General features: G+C 41.4%; 1 protein-coding gene across 5 annotated transcripts in view; it reads right to left on the reverse strand.

Annotated features, from left to right (window-relative positions):
- Positions 1-1,387: 1,387 nt before the first annotated feature.
- Positions 1,388-20,044, reverse strand: part of dgkza (diacylglycerol kinase, zeta a) — an 80,056-nt gene continuing 61,399 nt past the window's right edge. Inside the window, exons 30-38 of one of the 5 annotated variants that reach the window (XM_084713489.1) lie at positions 17,751-17,831; positions 17,249-17,338; positions 15,741-15,797; positions 14,142-14,191; positions 7,963-8,003; positions 6,546-6,666; positions 6,099-6,135; positions 5,318-5,417; positions 1,388-1,867 (exon numbers count right to left, since the gene is read on the reverse strand). In XM_084713489.1, coding sequence (XP_084569615.1) covers positions 1,751-1,867; positions 5,318-5,417; positions 6,099-6,135; positions 6,546-6,666; positions 7,963-8,003; positions 14,142-14,191; positions 15,741-15,797; positions 17,249-17,338; positions 17,751-17,831 — 694 coding nt within the window. In that variant the 3' untranslated portion in view covers positions 1,388-1,750. Of the gene's footprint in view, positions 1,868-5,317; positions 5,418-5,528; positions 6,136-6,545; positions 6,667-7,962; positions 8,004-14,141; positions 14,192-15,740; positions 15,798-17,248; positions 17,339-17,750; positions 17,832-20,044 lie in introns of those variants that run through there. The other 4 variants (XM_084713486.1, XM_084713485.1, XM_084713487.1 and 1 more) reach the window with 4 other exon arrangements.

The following is a 20,044-nucleotide window of genomic DNA, read 5'->3' on the forward strand; positions in this document are numbered from 1 at the left end:
CATATTGATAAAGCTGTGTGGGTGAGGTAAGACCAACCGAAACTTTTCAAAGTACAGCAGGTTGTAGGTGATGATTGGTGAAATAATCACACACCTTCATTCCAACTAACATTCAGGGGGAATGGCAGGAGCTTGGTTGGTCTGTCCAACACTTTGGTCCAAACATAATCTTCTAGAGCTGTGAAACCTGACAGCAGTATTCAGGATCCCCTGGCCTTCATACAGTCGCCCCGGCTTCCAAACACTTTGGTTTGTGACAAAATACTTCAAAAGTAAATGGTCCAGTTTCCACAAAATTAGCTGAGGATATTCATGGTCCAAAGAAGATGAATCCTCATGGCTTTGACACTCTGATCTGTCCTACACTAAAGATTGTCCCAGTGGACTACAGACCATTCACCATGTTCAGGTGAGTCGTATAAACTTACATATTGTTATCATTTGATCAGCAACTGAAAAGACAATGGGCAGTTAAATCTGGAGAGACATGTTGCTAACGTACGCTGTTGTCTCACGGTGACTAATGTCTTCAAATATGTTGCTTTAGCTTGAAACATGACGCGATGTGCCTCCAGATTTTCCCTGTCCATCCTCTTCTCTGTTGCTGATCAGTTACAAAGCGGTGAAATTATTTCATGTGCAACCTGGATCACAGCGCTACAACATTTGAGCTTCTCACGCTGAGCGTTACGTCAGAGGAAAATGGCTGCCATATGAAAATGGTGAATTAGTTGTTGCATGTTTGTTTTATTGTTAGTTATTTAAATATATATTTTTAGGGCACTAAGTGAGACAGCTGTTAAATGCTAACGGCAAAAGATTATATCAACACAGTATGACCTCAAAATAACAATGGATGTGTACTTAGAAATGAACTCCCTATGAACTCGCTCTTCAACTGCGTCACGCTTCCTGTCACTGCCTGAAACCACCACGTCTTCATCGTCCCTGAAGTCAGCGTCTTGGCCGGGGCTGCTGTAAATCACCTCGGTATTGTATTCCAGGTCATCAAGCTGGCGTCCATCAGTCTTGGAGGCTGCGTTCCAGTATAAGAGGACTGCTAACTGAGCTAACAGTTAGCAGCAGCAGTGCGCTGGTGACTTCTGTGTTTACGTTCACGTCGCAACACTCCACTTTCATCCGAGGCCAAACGGCAAAGAGCAGCTCCCACATGGAGGTTTTTTCTTTCAACTACTGAAAACTTATTTGACTCTTTTGTTTAGTCGTCTATCAGGGGACATTTCCTGAGTTTTTCAACCATGACGAGTCTGCGGACTCAACTTTGCATCATCACTAATTAATGGAAGATGATGATCGCTTTAATTGACAATGGAGTCCTTTGAAATTATTTGATATGTACACGTTCTGAAGAACAAGTCTGTTAATGTTGACTCCTCATTGATCATCCCAAACACTTTTATTACTGAGCTGCTCAAAATGAAAAGGAATGACTTCATGAACATCTCATATCTTTGCCCTCATTAACATACGTCTCAACCCTCAATAACTGTCACTACAATCATGGTTTCATCAGTATAATCACCGCCACGATCATTATTAAATGCATGTTGAGATCAGATTTGGCACAGCTTCGCTCTCTGTGCTGTCAAGGAAGGACACATGTCAGCGGTGAACTGTGTCCATCCTCCTGTCACACAGGCCCAAATGAGCTGTTGTCAGTCTCGTGAAGACAAGGAAGAAGACAGCAGCTTCTTCATCCATGTCCGTGTTCGTACGGAGTTCAACAGTTTCAGACAGCTGTTTCCTGGTCCTCTCTCTGGATCATCTGGTAATGCTGTCTGTTCTCCAGATAGGCCGCCAGCTCTGCATCATGAGCCTTCTCAGCTCTGTTCTTTGGAGTATCACCCTGATAAAGAGACACAAAGAGGTACACAAGCATTTTAATTGTCATTTCTGTGTGTCCATCTAAGCATTTTTTCCCCCATCTTAAATGTCAGTTGCTCTTCTGAAAACGCCCAGCTGGTCACGCTTGCGGGGTGCAGCATCTTTTCCACTGAGACATGTTGGTTGCTATGATACAAAATGTCCGTGAAAGCAACGGTTAATTTATGTGTTGCAAGTATTTAATTTCACAGATGGTTGTGTTATCAACAAATCCTGAATGTGGACATGTCAGCACAAGGTAGCGTACTTGTTCTGGCCCTCCTCCTCTGTGATTAGACGGCTGGGTAACAAGCGACAGCGACAATGACGGCGTTTTACCCAAAGCTGAACATTTTTCAACTCTCAGTGACCAGAGAAAAAAAGCAAACATGCAGTGCTCATCAACATCAGGAAAGGAAGTGCAAGAAGTGGATTAATGCACGTCATGTTACATACATGCATTATGTAACTTCAACAGAAGTAAACTTTCACATGGGACATGAACCCTGGTCTCCTGGGTGTTTGACCCGTCCTTCAAACATGGACTTTCTTGCTCTTTAAACTACGCCACCTGGCTTCACTTAAAAGCCGCGTCCAGAAACGATGCTGGAGGAGTACCCACACGCTGCCCAGGCTGCTGTATTTAGCGCTTTGGGAGTGAGAAGGAGCTGCACAGCGCCGCCACATTTGCACAGCAGATCGTGTATCTCATTATCTAATGGGCAGACTGACAGCTTGCTGGGCACTTTCACGCTCCTCAAGATGAACCATTTGGATTTTAATGAACCTGTGGACTCTGGTACTGTAAGACTCTCGCACTAACAAAGTCACCATGTTGCTCCTTCAGTCTGCAAGCTGTGATGAACACAGGGCTTTAGACTTTGAGTCTTGTTAACAACAGAGCAGCCTTTTGTCAGGGTCTTATTCCCACTTGCCACAATGACCAGCCTCCCCACTCCTCCCCTCTGTGCTGGAAAGCCTCTTGTGTTTCATTAGGTTCCAGTAGCCGTGTCTAAAATGTGTGTGATGTGAGTTTACAGGCCGGCTCATGCTCTGTGTTGATGACTTTTCCATTTCACATTTCTCTATAATTGAAAAGTGTTGTTCTTGTTACAGTAGCATTCTCTCCAGCAGATAGAAATGAGATAATGAGAAACAACGGAATTCAAATTAAATCAACAACATGTGTCCTTGAGAGGACGCACACATACATATACTGTATATACACAAAACACGACACACATTTTCTATGGGGGAGGGGCCTTTATGCTGAATCACATCCAGAGTTTAGAACAGACTCTAATTAGTTGAGTCCAGTGTGTGTGTGTGTGTATGTGTGTGTGTGTGTGTGTGTGTGTGTGTGTGTGTGTGTGTGTGTGTGTGTGTGTGTGTGTGTGTGTGCATTTGTCTTTGGGGTTCTACCAAATTTGGAAACATTCCCAGTGAACGAGTGAGTGAGTGAAATGAACGGAGAGAGGGTGAGACGAAGACAAAGTGGGGGGGGGCTAAGTGTAGAGTGCAGAGATGTAGAGATAACACAGAGTACTTTATAGCAAATGTCAGGATCATAGTCTTCTCTTCTCAAGTCATTTGTTTCTTTTTCCCTTCAATGCACTCTCTCACTGTCTGTCTTTCTCACATGCTCTCTCCCTGTCTCTCTGTCTTTTCGTTCCCCTCTCTCTTGCCATTCTTTCCCCTCTCTCCCCATCTTTCCTCTCTCTCTGTCTCTGTATCTAGGTCATTGCTGAGTCCAGCCAGTTAGGAGCTTTTTCTACAATGGTTGGAACCTCCACGGAAAACTGAACACAAATGAAAGAAGATGCATATTTGAGACCGATCGACCGAGTGGCCAAAACACACACACACAAAGAAAAAGCCATGATGGCTGCCACAGTGTGTGAAGCGGGGGGGAGTGGTGACTGCCGTTAACATTAAAAAAGAGCGATATCTCTGCAGTCATGGTCATGACAGGTATTGGAATAAAATCTCTGTCTGAGCAAAAGCACAGTCTATTCTGAGACTCTACAACTCTATGCTGAAGTATATTCACAGTGCAAAGTTCTCTGTCATGTTTATTTGGATGCAAAGCAAAGAAGCCAAGATGTCCCTCCACCAATCGACAGTACATGCTCCAGCATTCCCATCATCATCCGATGTGAGACAGACGTCGCTTCCACTGTCCCTCATCAGCAGATCTGGCAAACATGAGCGCTCTGCTTCCTTTTGAAAGGCCAAGGAAGTCTCCAGAGCCGAATGTCTGAGATTATCTGGTCATTTGCTCTGTGGCAGTGTCCAGCAAAGTGAACTCTTCTTTGTGGTGCAACAACAGAAATTGGTGGGATGCTGCCCTAAATCTGAGCTTTTGTGGGACGTTTCCTCCATGAGAGGCTCTGGATATGCATGAGAAGTCTTCCTGGAGTTAAGCAAGTCATAACCACATCTGGATGATGTATCAGGAGGAAGCTCTGTAGATCAAAGGTGTTTGAACTGCCAAGAAAACTGATCTGGTATCTCATTAAGAGACCAAAGCTCTGTTTTTTAAAACCACACAAAAATTAGGTTCTTTGTTATCTGTTAAAGAACAAAAATAAAAAAGAAATCTCTGTGGTTATTTTGAAATGAGCAGAATAAAGATGAAATTCTCCAGGGCCTAATAGGAACATGTTATTATTTAAGCTTTTTTGCTTTCTTTTCATTTGAAAAATTGGAAATATCTTTTTTGAAATGAGACATTTCGCATTGGCAGGGTAGCTTGAAATGGGAATAAGAGCCTGTGGCCACATAGCCATTTTTTTGTTATTTTCCCTGGCAGAAAGTGCACTGAAATTAAATTAAATTAAAATTAATTAAATTAAATTAACCATCTGCATGTGGGCTTTGTTTCTATGACAACCATATCTTTAAAATTTCCATGATGTCGTTGTTGTGCTGTCTAGCATCGCCTGTTGGTTAAAAGATGGGAGCAGGAGAGAAGCTGACCTTCAAACCACAGAGATTCACTCAGAAGCTGCAAAAGTACTGAAAACACAAGAAAATAAGAAGAAAAACAGAATGGCAAAAATCTCCTCCATTTTCTTTGTTACCAGGGTGACAGGTTCCTATCTAATATATAAGTGGTTGCATGACAAAAAGACAGTGGCGACTTTTTGAGAAGTTCAGAGAAAGTTAAAAAAAAAAAGGCAGAACGCTTGGAAAAAAAGATGGTGGGCGCTACATCTTTTCTCCAGGCGGCTGTATGCTGCCACAGACTCTCTCTCCTCACTGTGAACTGAAAAAAAAAAACACGCTGATGCTCAGAAAACAATTCTATGTGAACACAGGCCCTAAGTGACGGGCAGGAAAGTGTTTGTGATGTTATATATTTAATGAGTGGAGCCTGGTGAACGGTGACCGGACATGCATGCATGTGTGAGAGTGTGAGCACAGAAGCTACCTGTAGGTCCGTTTTCATCAATGAGGCTCCTGCTTCTACCAGATAATGACAGATGGTCCTGTGACACAGAGATGCAGCTCGATGAAGGACCGTCTCCCCGCTGGTGGTCCACAGTACAGAGACAGAGAGAGAGGGAGAGAGCGAGCATGAGATAACAGCATCTGACGTCTTCTGGGAGTCGAGCACCATTGATGACCAGGCACCCCACGGCTTTTGTTTGGTTTCTTATGTTTATTCTCTTTAAAATTCGGTACACTTGTTAGCATGCCCAGCACATATAGACGGAGCAGAGCCCAGTGGAACAACATCAAAGCTGGAGCTACAATCACAGGACAAAGTTTGAGAGTTTTACAACACTTTCTCAGCCAGACTGCATCACCTGCTGTATATGTCCATAAAAAAATATAATTATGGCCTCGGGTTGATCAAAGGGTGGAAACAAGATTCAAAAACAAAAACAAAGCAACTTGAAGATTAGCATGTTTGGTAGCTGGCGCCTGACTTGGCGCTGGCAGCCTCAGTGTTTCATCGCTCCTGGACCCCAACCGTCCTGCCAGGACTGTGCTATTTATGCAAATATGTGCACTTGTTGCATAACGCAGCATATTTATTATTACCTCTTCTTTTCTGCCTTGCATACACAGCATACTAGAACACCAAATATAATATGTAGCATAAGACAGCATACTTATTATTCTCATTGTAATGTATTATTCTGTATGTCTAACTTCTTCACTTTCCTTGCATCACTGTGCTGTATCACAATGTCAAGTTTACTTACTGTAGCTTTTCTGTGACATCAAGCAGGTCACTTGGAGCTGGAAAACAAACAGATGAGAGGAAATTACTGTAGAGAGACATCAGACCAGACCATTATTATACAACTTTTCTGTAGTGACCCTCTCCTGCAAGTCACATGGCAGCCATAGGGACCAAAGCACCAAAGTAGTGTGATGTCTGCTGTTTTTTATGACTTCAGCATGACTTCAAATAGCAAACATTACTGGTATGACTTGTGTTTTGTCCAAATCTAGACAGTATGTATATGCAATGTATTGTGCAAAGCATCTAAAGTTGAACAAAGCATCAAATCATTGTTACAAAAACACCATTGCATCTCTTCATGGTACAGAAGGCTGGATGTATTAGAATTTATTATCACTGACTCTAATTACAACATATGACTTGATGGTAAATTGTGATTCATAATGGATGCTGGTTTGCTTACCGTTGTCCAGGATGTAGCGGACCATCTCTTTGCTTCCTGTGCTGACAGCATGGTGCAGTAAAGTGCAGCCTGATAAGTCCAGCGCTGTGAGGTCTGCTCCCTTCAGGTGCAGCTCCTGCAGCTTTTGGTGAAACAGGAGTTAAATGAGCTTTAAAACAACACGTAAAGTGTGGCAACATTTTGACTGAATACTATGGAAAAATCTCTTCATGCATTAGTTGATTCTTTGACCACTCTGACGGTCTCTGAAGCTCCTTCCAACTGACAGGCAGGTAGGCTGCATCAGCTAACACTTCCTGATAAACTTTGTTTTTTAATGCCTTAAACGTGATCTAATGGTTGCATCTTGTTCTCATTCTGTGGTGCAGAATTTCTCAAACAATGGAAGTGAATGATCAGTTTTCAAATGTAAAAAAACAATGCCTCCATACAGCTCGTCTGGTGTAATCCAAGCCTCCTAAAGCCCCGACATACGCACACATGAACGTGGCCCCAGGCTAAAGATCTACAGTGAAGACGAGGATGAGCAGTATGGAGGCGTTTTATGTTTTTTGCTGGTTGTTTTTTTACGTTTGGAAACCAGTCAAAATTCACTTCATCTGGTATGGAGATGTTTTTCTTTACTTTTGAATCAAAGTTGCTATGGCAACACTATTTCACTGCATTTTAATTAATAATAATATGTTTAATTATTATTGATTATTTATTTGCATGAGAGTATCAATACTATAATGTCATGCTGCAATTCATAGTCATGGTTACTAGGTTTTAGATCAGGCCTAGAACGTCTTTTTATTGAACTTCATTGTATCCAGTAGTTATTATTTATTTTAAACTGTAAGAGGGAAAAAACTCTTTCTAACTGCCAGAGAGAGGAGACACACTGCCAGCTGATGTCAATACAAAAGAGAGATCAATACTGAGGACATGACACACCTGCCTCCAGCCTCTTAATTGAATACGCCTGAACACAAGGCCTCACCATCAATAGTTTAAACACACCAGTTATATCAAAAACAGCTGCATTCATTTAGTCTCGTTTCTCTCCACCTGATGAATAAAACTCCAGTATTCACTCTCATTTAGCTCTTAAAACTTCCACTCCCACAATGCACTCTGTCCTCTTGCTGCTGCTTGTGCTTCATACGAGCAGGAACCAAATTTCACAGCTCTGGTCTGAACATTTTGTGGATTCACCCACTCTTTACTCATCTCAAACTCTATCCATGGTAATTTTGGGTAACTTATCATGGAGTTTAAGCCATGCTGTGCTAAAGCCACGTGGTTACGACAGATCTGAAGTTTTGTGAGAAAGTTGTGTATGAAGAGTTAGCAGATGTGCAGCTGATTCCAGGTCTCCAAAGCAAAACCATACATGTGATGAATGAATATTGACACACTGATGATTGACACTCACCTTCTTCATGTCCTTGTTCTTCACACACTCGATCAGCATCTCTAGCGTGAGAGAGAGAAAGAAAGTGAGAGGATGTGAGAAGGGCACCAGCTGTTTCAGAGTCAACATTTCTTTGCTGTTCAGCTGCTCCCCATCAGGATACCTTGCGGGGCAGCTGGATTCGCAAGAATCCATCTTGGCAGGCTCCAAGTTATCCGTTTGTGTTGCACCAGAGCGGGTGTGAGCCAATCAGCATCCTCATAGGGACTACTTTCAGCTATGGGCATGGTTTTGGTGCACCGACAGCGAGAATCGCCCATGGAAACGACTCATCTCGACATTTGAAGATGATTAAGCAGATGCTGTGATAGCATCAGTTATATCAGAACTGGAGAGTATTTCTTCAGAGCAAAGAAGGATTTTATTCTATGATTTAATATTTATTCACCCATTTTTCATTTGTGATTTTGTTAGTCAGTAGCATACAGGGAGCTACAACTTAATCTTGTTATACAACCCTGTGCTGGGAAATGATGAATAAATCTACCTTGTACCTTATAACCTTATATTTATTTAGGCAATTTAATATGGACTTAAATTGCATTTCACAGAACGGAGAATCTTTTGAGCTCAAGCAATCAAAGAAAAACATCGCACTGTGTACTGGAGTCAGGGTCATAAGGTAAAAGTGGCAAAAACCAAAAAAAGAAACTCTCACGTCTGGTCAAGCTGCAGCCAAAACATTAGAAGAGAAAAAAGACAGAGGAGTCATATTTTTATGGCAAACTCAAGCACAGGGTGCTGGAGGGACATTTAGGGCTGCAGCTAACAATTATCTTCATAAAAAATGTCACAGTCCATGATGAGGCTGAGTTTTAACTGACCAGTCTGATGTGTGTAGCATGTGTGTGGTTTTTCTGTAGCAGCTGACGAGTCGTGTGTAATAACACACTCAAATGGATATATCATCATACTGTCTCTGCCCTGCTGCCTTCACATGCTGCAGGAATTTAATGAACTGAAGGAGAAGCTTTTCATACAGCATGAAGCTGCTGTGGACAACAGATACTGTAAAAAACACTCAGTCATTTATGGATAATTGCAAACTGATTTACACGACACAAGATGCAATGCTTTTCTTTGTTTTAGCATAAATGTATATCTTGCATATTTGATATCAGACTGAATTTGTTACACTTCATCTCACTTATCAGCCGACTCAGTGGATTCAAAGGTCTGGATCCAGGCGAGGATTTAGATCACTGGTTGGACAAAATGAGACGTCACCGCAGATTTTGGAATTCTGCCATGGGCCTTTTTTTCTGGCATTTTACAGATAAGAAGAATCATCCATTACTTAAGAATCAACTGATTAACTGACAATGCAAATAATCATTTGTTGTAGCCCTAAAACAATGATGATGACTTGAATGACTGTGCAGTGCAGAATTCAATAAACTCATTAAATTAAAATTAAATTAAGTATGAACAGGGTGTGATTCACTTGGGGGGATGATCTGTATATGCCAGAGTGAGTATGAGTAAATACTATGGACAGCACTGCACCAATAAAAAGCACCACCCAAGTGTCAAACTGCAGGACAATGCTTTGCCACTGCATGAGGAAATACAGGTAGTTTACAGCTGGCAAAACCCATTCTTTTAAGTTTTTAAAAATCATCACTAAAGCTTAAGTCCTGATCAGACACAGCAGTTTCTGCAGTGTGAGGAGTCAAACGGGGAGACAGAGCGCTCATGTGGACTGACAGCAGCATAATATTCTCAAGTTCAACTTGATGAATGCATGCATGTGTCATAGTGCGCTCTGGTAATTAAAAAATGTCACTAAATCTCTGAATTTAGCAAGTTATTTCATCAATTTCACAGCACAAACACCCACTTACTTCGCTATGGGGCTTGAAGTAATCATCAGATAACATTAAATATTACACAAACTTTATTTAGAGATTTTGATTCTGACAAAGGAGGGACTGGATCCAATTAAACATGTGCTGGAGGCTCAACGATGCTGTTCTGGTGCACTACTTTATTTACCAAAATGTTTTAAAGAGATTAAAACATTCCTGCTGATGCAGTGTTTCGGTCACAGTTCTTAAATTGTTTTATTAAGGTAACTAATTATTCTATAAATGTTACTTTAACATCTGCAAGGAATATGGCAGACTTCGTGATCTATAGTCCTTAATAAGACTGTTTCAAAAACTTTTTCAGAAATCGCACCCTGAGTATGAACAGCATGTGAGCAAACTTCCCAGCATGCATTGTTTGAGAGTTGGCTTCATGCTTTGTGTGGAATAGAGAACTGACTCTTCAAAAATAAGAGAATATAAAAGTTTGTTGGAAATGTTTGTCAGAGTGGCCGAAGAGTTGCTCGTTCAATTTAATATCTTAAGATGCAAAATTACTTCAAGTCGCCTTTTCAAATTCAGTCAAGTTAAAGATTTAAAGCAGCCTGGTGCTAATATTTTCAAGTGAAATCAAATGTTTTTACAGTGTAGTTACAGCACTCCGCGACTCCCCTGACAAAAAAGAGTGAGATGGATATAGATATACAATATATAGACAGAGTGGTTACTTCTTGTGGCTCTGTATATTTGATGAGACAACAGCTGTAGTTATTCTCAGCCTGTGGGATTTCACCAGAAGTGCCAGTGGTGGAAAGAGTACTGAAAATGTGTACTCAAGTACAGCTACTGTTACATTACTAAAATATCACTCAAATACGATAAAAAAAAGTACTGGTGTTAGAAAAGTAGCAAAAGTACAAAGTACTCGTCTCAAAAACTACTCAAAGTATTAGTTACTTTGTCCCACAGATTTCATAGTTAATTATGTGATAATTAGGAAGTATACTGATTTTATGTAGTGGGCGGTAAATACCAATTAACACTATACATTGCAGTTAACTTCAAAGAAAGTTGAAATGGTAAATACCACCTTTAACACACACTTACCATGAAATTTGGAGGTAATTTGTGGTTAATTTCTAATAAATTTCAACTATATTTCTTGGTAATTACCGCATATGTACTATGTAAAATATGGGACCTGGAAATTGAAGCGTTACCTTACTTTTTTACTTTTTAATACATTATCAACAGAAGACATTCTTTTGTCATTTGTATCTCGTTTTAAGTTTGTTTCCCTGTTCATCTACTGGTTCCACCAGAGAAAACAATGTTGAACGAGGGGCAGTTCCTTCCATCTTTAGATTATAGATACAGAGTGAAAGTACAGACTTGAAAATCTCCTCGTAAGTTACAGTAACTTATTTGCAATTAGTTACTTCCACCTCTGAAAACACCATCACACTCTAATACAAACATGTACATACAGACACAGGGAGCAGCCATTATGGAATTAAAGGAGAGTATACATCGCCAGCTGGTGAATTAGATGAAGCCAATAAAAGCATCATCGTTGTGATGTTCATCCTCATCAAAAGCACTTCAAACACAGACGCCCAGTGTGTTCATGTCATTGGTTATTGGCTGAAACACATGCTGCGTGTATGGCTGAAGCCAGGCTGACATATGAGATGAATGTTTATTAGGTTGACCTCAATACTCGCTCTCACTCCCTCTCTCTCTCTAAATAGCTGAGTCCTAATCCAGTTATGTTAGGCTTAGTGTGAGTGTGTGTGAGGAGGGGAGGGAGGGGGGAGGCAGGGCGGGGAGGGAGCGCAGACTTTGAAAACCTCTAAGAGCTTTTGTGGCTGCAAGACAAATCAAAAAACAACACACAAACCACAAAACCCAACACACACTGTTGGATGTAGGAATTAAATGAATTTAGCCCAGGGAAGGAATTAAGTAAACCAGAGAAAATGAGAGCTGGTCTGAAGAGAGGAGAGGAGAGGAGAGGAGAGGAGAGGAGAGGAGAGGAGAGGAGAGGAGAGGAGAGGAGAGGAGAGGAGAGGAGAGGTTTATGAAACCACAGGGGCTATGCGAAGACCCGCCCCCTTCTTTCTATCTCCCAGACACACACACACACACACGCACACACACTCTCTCTCTCTCACATACACGCACACGTCACTTGCTCCATTGAACTCCTCAGTTTGATGCAGTCAACCTGTCTGACCCTTACGGGAGCTGTCTGTGTGTGCGCGGATGAAGGACAGAGGACGAGTGTCTGCATTAGAAGTAGAGGATGCATGTATGTTCCACAGAGACGGACTGAAGCGAAATGTCTCCATGACTAAATCCATTTTCTTTTCTAAACAAATTATGCAAATTAAGGAAAGCATCCTCGTCCTGGTTGTCCACATCTGAGTCAACAAGCGTTCATGTGCAGTCAGTGAAGAAACTTGTCAGTTTCTCTGATTGGCTGTGTTCAGACTGAGAATAACGCAGCGTCCTCCTCCTTCATTTCAATGAGCACACTGCGTTGGAGCAGCTATGATGCAGCCAAGGGCTTCACCGAAAAAAAAGAAACACAAGTTTACAGAATCCATACAACGCTCACATGTGTAAGAGATGTGGAGGAAAATGCAGAAACCTCAGTAGCCTGGGTTAAACTAATCAAGTGCGTCCACAGTGGGAGCGATATTTCACATCTAAAATCTCTGATATCAGTAAAAGATTTAGAAGAAATCTCTGCATGCAAGGCCCAAGGCTGAAAACCAGCACTGAATGCCTGTGACCTCTGATCCCTCAGGCGGTACTGCATTAAAAACCCACATGATTTTATTACTACATGGCCTTGGGAACAGATCTGAAAACTGTAGTTTGTAATCACAGTTCGTCTCTGCAGCTACAAACACGAGTTAAAACTTGACTTGATAGCAGAAAATGTTAACAGCTATAAAACACACATTTTTTCTTTTTTTCCCTCTTTGTTCTTATTTAAATTTCTTAGTTAAGCTCTTATTTAAGTTTAATTTTAAGTTTCCTTATCCAATAAATGGCTCCGTCAGACAAAACTATGTCAAATAAGATGCAATTAATATGAATAATGATTAATCATTAACTTTCTATGTATATATGTGAGTGTGTCTTCAGCCTGGGGGGGCTCAGCTTTCCTTAGATACATGTGGGGGGGGCTCTGAAGAAAAAAGGTTGAGAACCCCTGCACTAAACTGTTGAGAGTGGATGCTTTCCTCGGAGGCAGCTGGCTTTCAACACGTCTCTTTCAGAAACATCAGCACACCTGAATTAGCTGCTGTTGCTGCAGAATGGGACTGATTTCCATAGTGACTTTAATCACTGACAGAAAGAACTGGATCGTTCAGCTCAAAAATGCAGAACACCAAGACTGGAATCAAACACAAACCTGCTGGCAAACTGAGCGCCAAGAAGAAGAAACACAACTGAACCAGATCATGAAGCGAAAACTTGCAACTTCCCGAGGAGAATAAAACCACAGCGAGGCTGACAGAAAAGAAAGCTCAGGCTCCCACACAACCAACATCCAGCATGCAAAGTGAGCGCGCAGAGACAAGAGGTTGAGAGAATGTGTGTCAGAGAAGAAAACAGTCTGTCTGGAGACACAGAAGCTGTCTCACTTCTCTTTATTACCCACAGGCACACCTGTCAGCTACACGCTACTGTTCTGAGCGTAACCTGAAATTTAAATGAATCTTTAGAGCAAACGTCAAGCTGTAACAGCCAGGTCTGACGAACCACCTATAGGACAGACGTGTGTGTGTGCATGTAGTTTTAAACCACTGTAGTTGAGACATTTTGAGCTGCCCTACTTAGCCCCTTTTACGCTGCTTGTTCAGGGCTGTTGCGCTGTTATTCCGCCTCGCTGTTCTGTATAAAACATACAAACATGGAACGGAGGAATCTAAGCTGGCAGCAGAGGAAGTAACAGAGACAAAATCCACGTCTATGAGAAAAGGGTGAGACAGTGAGAGGCTGCTGTGTTACACATTCACTGCTGTGTGTGATTGTGTTTTCATTGTTCAAAGAAACTTATGAGATAATCATCCTGGAGGGGGAGACGTACATGTCTAATAGATTATGTTGTTCATGTGACTGTCCAGGATACAGACACAGTAAACAGACTCATGATGTCAGTAAGATAAAAAAAAATCTTCAGATATCATCATTGTTTTAAGGTTCATGTTTAGTTGAGATTAAAAGAGAGGCTTTGTAGTTAGGGTAATAGGGAATGAATTACAGCAGGAACCTCAAAAGTATTGAGAGAAAAAAATGTGTGTGTGTGTGTCTTACCTTTTTCTTTCTCCCTCTCTGTTTCACTCGTCTTTTGGTTTTTTTCTTGTCTACAGAGAGAGAAACCAACACAGAAAGAAAACCTGTTCAAACACTTACTGTTTATATTCAATCTACATTTACAGCCTTTTGCAGTGTTAAAAACATTCCTGTCAATAATAGTCCTCTCATACTGTGGCTCCCCTTAAGTGCCATTTATTGGCACATCTGCAAGTGACGTTTCGAGCTACTGCTGCGCCTGAAGAAGAGTGGAAACGTCACCCGTGGATGTGCCAATAAAGTGCACTTAAGGGGAGCTACAGCGTTCGGACTTTTTCTTCCACGTTTTCATTGCTGACGTGTCTGATCAGGCTGTGCCACAGAGCTCCGAATGTGTCCAAAAACCATTAAAATCACATCAGTGAGCCACACTGTTGCACTGAGTGACATGTTCCTTAACTACCATGAACACAAACACTGTACTTTATTTTGACTCAATCCCACTTGCACAGTCCTGGTGCTCAAATACTGTATTTACCTCAAATTGCACCAGGTGTTTATTTCTCATGTTTCTGCTAATGCATGATGCTCATAACACAAACTCAGTAACTTCTGTGTGAGTTTCAAATCAAAAGCCCTCTAGTTTCAGGGGACAGAATCATTTTATTTCTTAGAAAAGCTTTTATTTTGAAATATTTGAAAAATTCAGCAGGAGGAGAGTGGAAATAACAGCCATGGTAAACCAGCCTGGACTTATTAATTATCTGTATTGCATGTATATGTATATGTAGCATGAAAGAACTACAACTTTCATTTCCATGTGCAATTCTGTGTTGTATGATGAACATAAATTATCATAGCATTAAAAAGACAAAATTAAAGTTTTCTTTCTCTCAGGCCTGTATTTGTATGTATGAGATGCAATTAATCAGACAAATAGGGATAACATTTGAATTCAAGTACACATGTATATTTTATATTATATATAAAGATAACTGTAAATGTCAGAAATAAAAAGGTATATAAATTAACTACTATATAGCAAGTATATAAATGATAATAGAGATTACAAGCAAAGGGAAGAAGAATAAACCTGACAACCTCCCGTACTTCTCTGTGGATGACTTTGCCTAGGATCTCATTTTGCTTTTACACACACACACACACACACACACACACACACACACACACACACACATTCATTTTGTAAGTGCAATAGTGTTTTAATGAACAGAGCGCTGCTTTGCTTTAATGAGTACCGGTATGTTTTTAATGAGCAGAGGAATGTGACACAGACTTGACTCAAACTGACAGTATCACAAGAACTTTGCGTAGGGGCTGTTAATGAATGAAAACTCAAACTAAACACACAAACTCACACACACAGGCACATTAGCATTAAACCGCAGACAACAGACCACGCCATCACACTCCTGCTGGCAGATTTCTCACACCTTGGACTGTTGGTCCAAACTGAGAAACCTGTCTCTTGTATCTTCAGTGAACTTTGTGTTGGTGCAGTAAAAACTTTATGTGTATGTGATCAAAACAGTGAGTGAAACACAACCACGTTTGTTTCACAGCAGAGTTAACCAGTCTGTTGGATGCTCGTGCACTGACCTCAGTTTTGGTTTAAAATCAGCAGCAGTGGTGTTGGAACGATGGATGCAACCAGCCCTGCGAAACACAAACCAGTGACAGCATGACGACAAACAGGAAGTACAGGAAAAACTCTTTCAGTAGTCAAAAATATAAAATAGAACATAATGACAAATTAAGCTGAGTATGAGTATGAAATAACATAGTACTGAACTTTTGTAAGGTGTTGATTCAGTGTCGCTTCAGTGACCCGAACCCATGAGGGTAATTTGCGGATAATTCCTAAGTAATTTCAAACATTTTACTTGGTAATTACCACCTATTTACCATAAAATTATGGCTGGAAATTGAAGCGTTATCAAAATTATTTGTTTAAATTTGCTGTTTTATGTTCCAAAGTGCAAATATTACTTGTTGTTAGTGTTTGTGTCTGTTCAGAACTTGTTGGTTTGGTTTAAATGGATCGAGGTGGTTGTTGAGTTTCATGAGCTTAGCTGTATTTTCCATCATTTTTTATGAGTTCTTGGCTTCTGCCTCGAATTGCAATAAACAGGAGACGTCAGCAGGAGATACTTCATGTCTCTTCATAACATACTAGAACGTTTCATAATGGCAAATATTCGATTAGTGTAAAATCAAAGTTATCATTCATGCTGAGTCATGTTTGTGCCCACCTGATGAATCTAAGGCCAATATTAGTCACCAACACCTGTAAAAAATATCTGTCTCATTGGCTGCTAAATGTTCCACTGGTCCACTGGTCTCTGACTGTGTTTGTCGGCTGTTTGCTGCAGGGCAGGTAATGATCAGTGGGTTTGTCAGAGCCTTTTCACTGAAAACAGCTGCCTGCTGCTACTAGAGACCAGTAAAGTTGAACTGCAGACTTGGTGATAAACTTGTGGGTCCATCACACTAGTGACTTGACCTATTGATTTAACTTGATCTTGATACACTCCCTGATCTTGTTAAATCATTTTGCAACTGTGATCTCAGTATATTTAGGTCTACAAATGTTCCAGTTTTGCAGGTTTTCTTGGATTATATTCAGTCCCTCTGGGATTTTGTGGGCCTGTTTTAGGGTTGTTGCAGCCTAAAATGCCTGCTTTCACTGCAGCTTTTCTAAAAAAATTGCGATGCTTGCTGCAAGGCTTTTAGACATTTTTTGGAATGAAATTGCGGGACCAAGTAAAAGTTGCGATTTCTTTTGTAGAATTCATTAAAAATTAAAGACAGCTTGTTTCGGGGAGAACAAAACAACCACACTAACCTCACCAAAAAAGCTCAGAATTACCAAAATTATACAAATCTGCTTGATTTGTAAATAAAGAAGTACACCTGGGGAGTATTTCACATAGAGGCAGAAGACTTTCTGGAGCTCAAACGCAGTCAAAACAGCACAAAATGATTAAATAAACGTGCACAGAACATTTATAAATGTCAATAAGAATGACAAATCATAATTATTATTTTTTTTACCATCAGTATCACTTATTACTTATTAGGATACATCCAACTAAGAGTATACTGACCTGCTGAGTTTGCTGGCCACAGGAGTTGAGTTGTGTGTTAAAGCTTCTGCTGCAGAGCTGTCACTGTTCACCCGCTGCCTCTGAGAAGAACTACAGCAGAACACAGAGAACACAGACACTCTAAGTTTACAGTCAGGACTGAGTGTTTCCTCCACTGAGTTGCAGCTTTTCCTACTGACCAAGTCCTTCTCTGTACGTTTGAGCAGCTTCCATGCGTTTTTCTGAACTTTTCTGTGGTTTAAACATCCCAAAGTCGACAAATACAATATTCAGCATGTTCTACATTCTGTTGAAAACATCTGGACGCAAGTGACCATACAAAATGTAGATGTGAACTGTTCTACACAACAAGATCTAAACATATTTAGTTAATCAGTTTTAAATAGGGAACAGGGAGCTATCTTCTCTGACCCCACTCCTCCTCACTCATGTCTTCCAACTCTGCCCTGGACACTTTCCTCTCTACTTTGTCCTCCTCTCTGGACTCTCTCCGTCCTCTCACCTCTCGGCGGGCTCGCCCGACTCCTCCGGCACTGCGGTAGTCTCTGACTCAGTGATGCTGACAGAGTCGCCCTGTGAGCAGCTGAGAGAAAACAGAGGAAATCAAAGCACTCTGAGGACCTCCTTGCATATCAATCTCCTCTCTACTCTTTCCCTGGATCCTTATCTCCAGCTAAAAGCTCTTTCAATCCAATCTCTTAAATCCAAAATTCAATCTACCTTCACCAATAACAAAAAACTTTTTCTATCTTCTCTACCCTCCTTGACGCTCACACTATCCCATCTCTCTCCTCACTTCTACTCACTAACTTTTTAAAAAAGCTAGATGACAATCTGCATTTCCCAATTACTTGACAACACCTGTCCCATATCCACCTCATCCTTCTATCTAAATTCCTTTTTACCCCTCTCTACCGATGAAGTACTAACCCTGGTTACCTCCCACCCCAAACTTCCTGCTCTCTTGATGCCATGCATTCTCACTTCCATCACTCTATTACTCCTGACCTCCTTCCTCTCCTCGCCCACTTCATCAGTGCTTCTTTGACAACTGGCTGTTTTCCTAACACTCTAAAAGCAGTTAGAGCCCTAACCCTCCTTCAAAGAAACCCACACCCAATCATTCTGTCTCTCTTCTTGCATTTCTTGAGCACTTTCTAAAACGCCAGAACAACTTTCTACCCTAACTTAAACTGCTCTCCCTGTTCCCTGCTGCCACAGAGGAACTCAGCACTGTTAGAGTAGCCTCTCCCTCCTCTGTCGTCATCCTGCTGGACCTTTCAGCATCATTTTACACAGTGAACCATCAGATCCTTCTTCACATCAGGGACCCGGGCCCAGGTGTGATTGCACGTCACCCAAAAGTCCAGTTCCTTTGATTGGTGTGAACAAACTGCGCCCGAGTCCCCTTGAAAAGGTGATCTTGAGTACGGTTCATGAGTACTCTGGTACAGTGTGAAAACTACCATACCAAAACAAGTGGACCGCTACAGGGATCTTGTAATTGGTGGGATACACTATAGCAAGAACATAAACAAATGTTGCATGGATGATGATGCAAGCGCACTCGCCCTGTTCACATCCCTCCTTAAGGGCTGCACTCACAGGTGCTCTTTTCTCTTTTTCTCTCTACACCACTTTACTGGGATCTGTTATTCATGGCTTTTATACATGGATTTTCCCATCAACTGAGTTTCTCCTGAAACCACATGAATTTCAGTGTCTGGCTGAAACCTCTCAGCTCATGTCTAAGGCTACCCAAAGTTCAACCTCGACAGGACTGAGCTGCTCTTCCTTCCAGGGGAGGCATCTCTGCTCCATGACCTCTCTGTTACCACTGAGGCTGCTGTGGTGTCAGCCCAGCTGGAGAGCCAGTGGCTTGTTCCTCCCCGACTCCAAGGGAGGCTCTGCTATCACTCCAGAAAATAACAACTATTATGTTTTCTGTCCTGGCTTCATAAAGGTGGAACAAGCTCCCCACTGACAGCAGAAACTCTTCTCATTTTCAGGTGCAGATGAAGGACTCATCTGTTCAGTTTGCACCTAAAATCAGCCATAAAAAGAGCCTCGTGTCCATAAAGAGTGCTCTCTTTTCTGCACACATACGCTGGCTTGCCCAGCCCTGCGCTGCAGAGATTTGCATCTCGACTACCCACTTGAGGGAGAGTCTTGATGTGTGCTCCTCTTGAGTCAAGTGGCTGTAAAATGCTAACCTGACACACCAGATGGTTTGTTACACAGAAACATCTGGGAAGCCGTCCATAGAAATTGTTTGGAAAAGGGCAAATGCTTTAAAAAAAAAACAACTGACTGTCCAGTTTAACATCAGCTAACTTAACTGAACAGAAGCTGAAGCTGACTGGAGGAAGAGCGAAAACATCTTTTCCACTGATAAAAGCCTTCAGTGCCATCCTTTGCTCTTCTTTAAATTAATAAATACTCTCCAGTTGTGTTTATGCTAATATCTTCAAGAGCTGCCATTGTTTGTTCGAGACAAGTTGTCTCCATGGACGCTTCTCACTGTGGACTGCCAGTAGTGCCTTCGAGAATGCTGATTGGTTCACACCACCTCTGGTGTGGTCACAGACGGATAGCTTGGAGCCTGGCGAGATGGACTCTCTCACAAATCCAGCTGCCTTGCAAGGTAAAATGCAGGTTAACCACATGTCATTTCCAATAAATTCTTCACAATAAAAGTCCCCCACAAATTTTGTTATCATAAAACTTTTGTAAGGAAGCAGTAAAATCAGTAAATGTTTCAATCAGCAGTAACTTAACACGACTCCTATACAGTTG

Source organism: Lutjanus erythropterus, chromosome 24, assembly GCF_056507025.1.
Source record: "Lutjanus erythropterus isolate fLutEry1 chromosome 24, fLutEry1.hap2, whole genome shotgun sequence".
In the NCBI taxonomy this organism is placed as follows: Eukaryota; Metazoa; Chordata; class Actinopteri; order Lutjaniformes; family Lutjanidae; genus Lutjanus; species Lutjanus erythropterus.